The sequence below is a fragment of the Panicum virgatum genome, chromosome 8K (genome assembly GCF_016808335.1).
Source record: "Panicum virgatum strain AP13 chromosome 8K, P.virgatum_v5, whole genome shotgun sequence".
NCBI classification, from domain to species: Eukaryota; Viridiplantae; Streptophyta; class Magnoliopsida; order Poales; family Poaceae; genus Panicum; species Panicum virgatum.
The window spans coordinates 52,567,114-52,570,972 of NC_053143.1; the positions used below are offsets into that span (position 1 = coordinate 52,567,114).

The 3,859-nt window shown below is 52.4% G+C and overlaps 1 protein-coding gene across 1 annotated transcript; it reads left to right on the forward strand.

Moving 5' to 3' along the window:
- The first annotated feature begins 500 nt into the window (after positions 1-500).
- LOC120645953 (tryptamine 5-hydroxylase-like) lies at positions 501-2,367 on the forward strand. The gene is made up of 2 exons (XM_039922653.1): positions 501-1,436; positions 1,705-2,367. The coding sequence occupies exons 1-2, from the start codon at positions 501-503 to the stop codon at positions 2,365-2,367; spliced, it is 1,599 nt and encodes a 532-aa protein (XP_039778587.1).
- The last annotated feature ends 1,492 nt before the right edge of the window (positions 2,368-3,859 follow it).

Consider the following 3,859-nt stretch of genomic DNA (forward strand, 5'->3'; position numbering starts at 1 on the left):
TTCAGAGTTCAGATGTACACCCTTCCTATGTCACATCAAAGTTACTGAAGCCATGGAGTAGCAGCCATTGATGGACTAGCTAGTGTATAGACTTCAAAGTTTACATGGTCAAGTCCACCATGAGTCCATGAGCCTGTTCTCTTTTTTTTTTGCTATAATATCATTATTCCCTCTTCGTCATTAACCACCAATACACTCTACTATAAGTATTTTCTTTTTTGCGAGTGCGTGCTAGTGCAGGCGACTCAAGAATGACCCGGTACCAGCATTATATTATTCCTTCGCGATTTATTTTTTTGAAAAGATAGCAGGAGCACTAAGAAGCATTCGTACATAACGTGTTGAAGCGTACACCACCACACAAACAAACGAATGAGCTGAGTAATTCAGGAGCAGGTGCACTGTTATCAGTATAAAAACACAACCTCCAAGCAGGCCAAGCTATCACAGAAACGAGCAGCAGCTGATCAGCTGCTTCATTCCAAGCCATTGCCGCCGCCATGGAGTTCAGCCTTCTGCTATCCATTTCCATTCCCGTCGTCTTCTTCTTGCTCCCCGCAGCACTACTGCACGTCTACCGTAAGACCTGGAGCAGCCGCCGCCGGCAGCTGCAGGGGCTGCCGCCTGCGCCACCAGGGTGGCCGGTGATCGGGCACCTCCACCTGCTCTCCGACATGCCCCACCGTGCTCTGGCCGAGCTGGCGGCGGCCATGCGCGCGCCGCTGCTCCGCCTGCAGCTCGGCACCGTCCGCGCCGTGGTGATCTCCTCGCCGGACCTGGCGCGCGCGGCGCTCACAACCAGCGACGCCGCGCTGGCGTCGCGGCCGCGCCTCCTCGGCGGCCAGGTCCTGGCGCTCGGCTGCTCCGACGTCACGTTCGCGGCGGCCGGGCCGTACCACCGCGCGACGCGGCGCCTGGTCGTGTCGGAGCTCCTCTCGGCGCGCCGCGTCGCGGCGTACGGCAGGATCCGGGCGGGCGAGGTCCGCCGCCTCCTCGGGCACCTCGCCGCCGCCGCCTCCCCGGCGGCGGCGGCGGCGCCCGTCGTCGACCTCAGCGAGTGCTTCGTCAACCTGGCCAACGGCGTGCTCTTCCGCGTCGCGTTCGGCCGCGGCTTCCCGCACGCCAAGGCGGCCAGGCTCGGGGCGGTGTTCGCCGAGGCGAACGAGCTCTTCGCCGGGTTCACCGCCGGCGACTTCTTCCCGGAGCTCGAGCCCATCGTCAGCGCCGTCACGGGCGTCCGTCGCCGCCTCAACAGCTGCCTCGCCGATCTCTGCGAGTTCTGCGACGACATCATCGACGAGCTCATCAGCGGCAAGCGCGAGCGCACCTCCGGCGATGACGGCAACGAGGACTTCGTCGACGCCCTGCTCCGTCTCCAAAAGTCGCCGGACCTCGAGGTTCCGCTCACCGACGACAACATTAAGGCACTTGTCCTGGTCGGTGCTTGCTTCTACTACATGCATATTGGATTGGATTGAATGCAAAAAAACAAAAACAAAACAAAACTATATATTGTTCATATTCGTTCTGAACATCAATTAGCTAGGCCAATGACAAAAAATAATAATAATAATATAACGATGCCCTGGCTCATTGAACTCTATCAACAATTAACGTTAAATAACTATGACATTTGATGGGTACAGCCGGTCACTAATAATCATTCTATTGTATGTTCATCACATCACCATGCATGACTTGAAGGACGTCTTCGTCGCCGGCGCCGACACGTCGCTGGCGGCGCTGGAGTGGGTGATGACCGAGCTGGTCCGGCACCCCTGCATCCTCACCAAGGCCCAGGACGAGGTCCGGCGCGCCGTCGGCCGCGCCAAGGGCACGGTGGAGGAGTGGGACCTCGGTGACCTCCGCTACCTGCGCGCCATCATCAAGGAGACCTTCCGTCTCCACCCGGTCATCCCGCTGCTGGTGCCGCGGGAGTCCGTGGCCCCCTGCACCCTCGGCGGCTACGACATCCCGGCGAGGACGCGCGTGTTCGTCAACACCTACGCCATGGGCCGGGACCCCGAGGTCTGGGACCGGCCGCTGGAGTTCCGGCCGGAGCGCCATGGGAGCGCCGCCGCCGGAGAGGTGCAGGTGGATCTCGTGGACCCGGAGTTCAAGGTGCTGCCCTTCGGCGGCGGCCGGAGGGGGTGCCCCGGGTACGCGTTCGCGCTGGCGACCTTGCAGCTGGCGCTGGCCAGCCTGCTGTACCACTTCGACTGGGCGCTGCCGGCCGGTGTGCGCGCCGAGGACGTCGACATGGATGAGATCTTCGGGCTCTCCACCAGGAAGAAGGAGCCTCTGCTCGTGGTCGTCAAGAGAAACGACGAGTACGAGTTCAAGGGCGGAGAAAATTACGACATCTGATCTAGAGCATCTCCATCGATCAGCACAGGATGGACAACCCTTTAGCAACGCATGCATGTACTACGCTTTAATTTGCAAGAAACTCGAATAAGTTAGTATGTTTGTAGGATCTTTACCGACACACGTATATGTAATCATACGATGTGCTATTATTTGTTCAAGCAGAATAAAAGTAAATTGTATGTGCTCAGTAGAAGTGAAATCATTCGACTTCATCAGAACTTGATAGATGCTTTGCTGCCAAATTTGACGCAACTCAACAAACTTATCAGCTACTCCGACCGCGTGAGCCCGATGCCCCGATGCCAATGTGAGGCTCAACTGAAGGCTGGATCTCGGTCGCAGACGACTGCCATCGTTTAGCAGCGCAGTATGCCCACATCTGGCCTAACTAGTCTATCAACCCGTGCTACTGCACAAACTATTAAAATTAATATAATAATAAAAATTATAGCTAATAATTATAATTTTCTATTTTCACACCCTTTTTCATCTATTAAACACAACTATAAAATACGAAGTTATTATTGTCTAGTTGCAATAGATTTCGTTTTGCGTCATAATACACCTCCATCCGTGTTTGATATATATTTAATTGAACTATTTATTTACAAATTGGTACTTATCTTTTCCATTATACATCAATATCTGGTGACACATATTGCGGGTAGTATTTTTTTATAAATGATAATATAAATTTTATACTGTTGCACTTCAATACTTTGTTACAATTATATAATTTAGATTCAAATTTAGTGGTTGCTTTAATAATAATATAATCGAATAATTTATATGCAAATTTAAGGGTTATTTATATTATTTTTATAATGACATAGGTGGGTAATTTATACGAAAATTAGGGGGTTACTTTAGTTTTTTAATAATGGCAGAGGTGGGTAATTTGGATACATGTTTAGAGGGTTACTTTAGTCTATTTTTATAATGGCATAGATCCGATGACTATTATGATTAGAATTGCCTGATTGATGGCCGGATGTTTCTGATTTTTTGACAATTTCTAGAATTTCTCTAAAATGTTGAGGGCCAATGCTGCTCACCTTTGGATGACGAGTGATTGATAACGTTGTGTGAATTTGATGTATCTCTTGGCTCGTGATGTGCAGGCGTAGGATGCGACGTGCCAGTCGACGACATGAGGTTAAGGTCAAGTGAAAGGTTTATGCCGATGGACCAAGGGCGACAAAGGGTGAACGTGAGTAAGCTTGGACTGGAGCGGGAGTCCGGGCGGAGTCATGGGCAGTCCACGTGGTGCACGAAAAAGCAAGAGTACATTAGCGTGACAAAGACGGCATCGACCAAGTCAAGAAGGAAGGCAATGGCAAGTTCGAGTAGGCTGCCCGTGTGGTGAGAGCGCAAAAGATCTTGAAGGCGTCGTGGCACTTGGCGGGAGGCCGGACATGCGTTGACATCAGAGGTTGCAGGTTTACCGGTTTGGGCCTCGAAATCGGGAGGAGGCAGGCTTGCCGGTTTG

What these genes read in the sequence shown, in the direction of transcription:
- LOC120645953 (XM_039922653.1), top strand. Translation starts at nt 501, where the DNA reads ATGGAGTTCAGCCTTCTGCTATCCATTTCCATTCCCGTCGTCTTCTTC. An exon ending in ACATTAAGGCACTTGTCCTG is followed by an intron (nt 1,437 to 1,704) that starts GTCGGTGCTTGC and finishes CATGACTTGAAG; the next exon opens with GACGTCTTCGTCGCCGGCGC.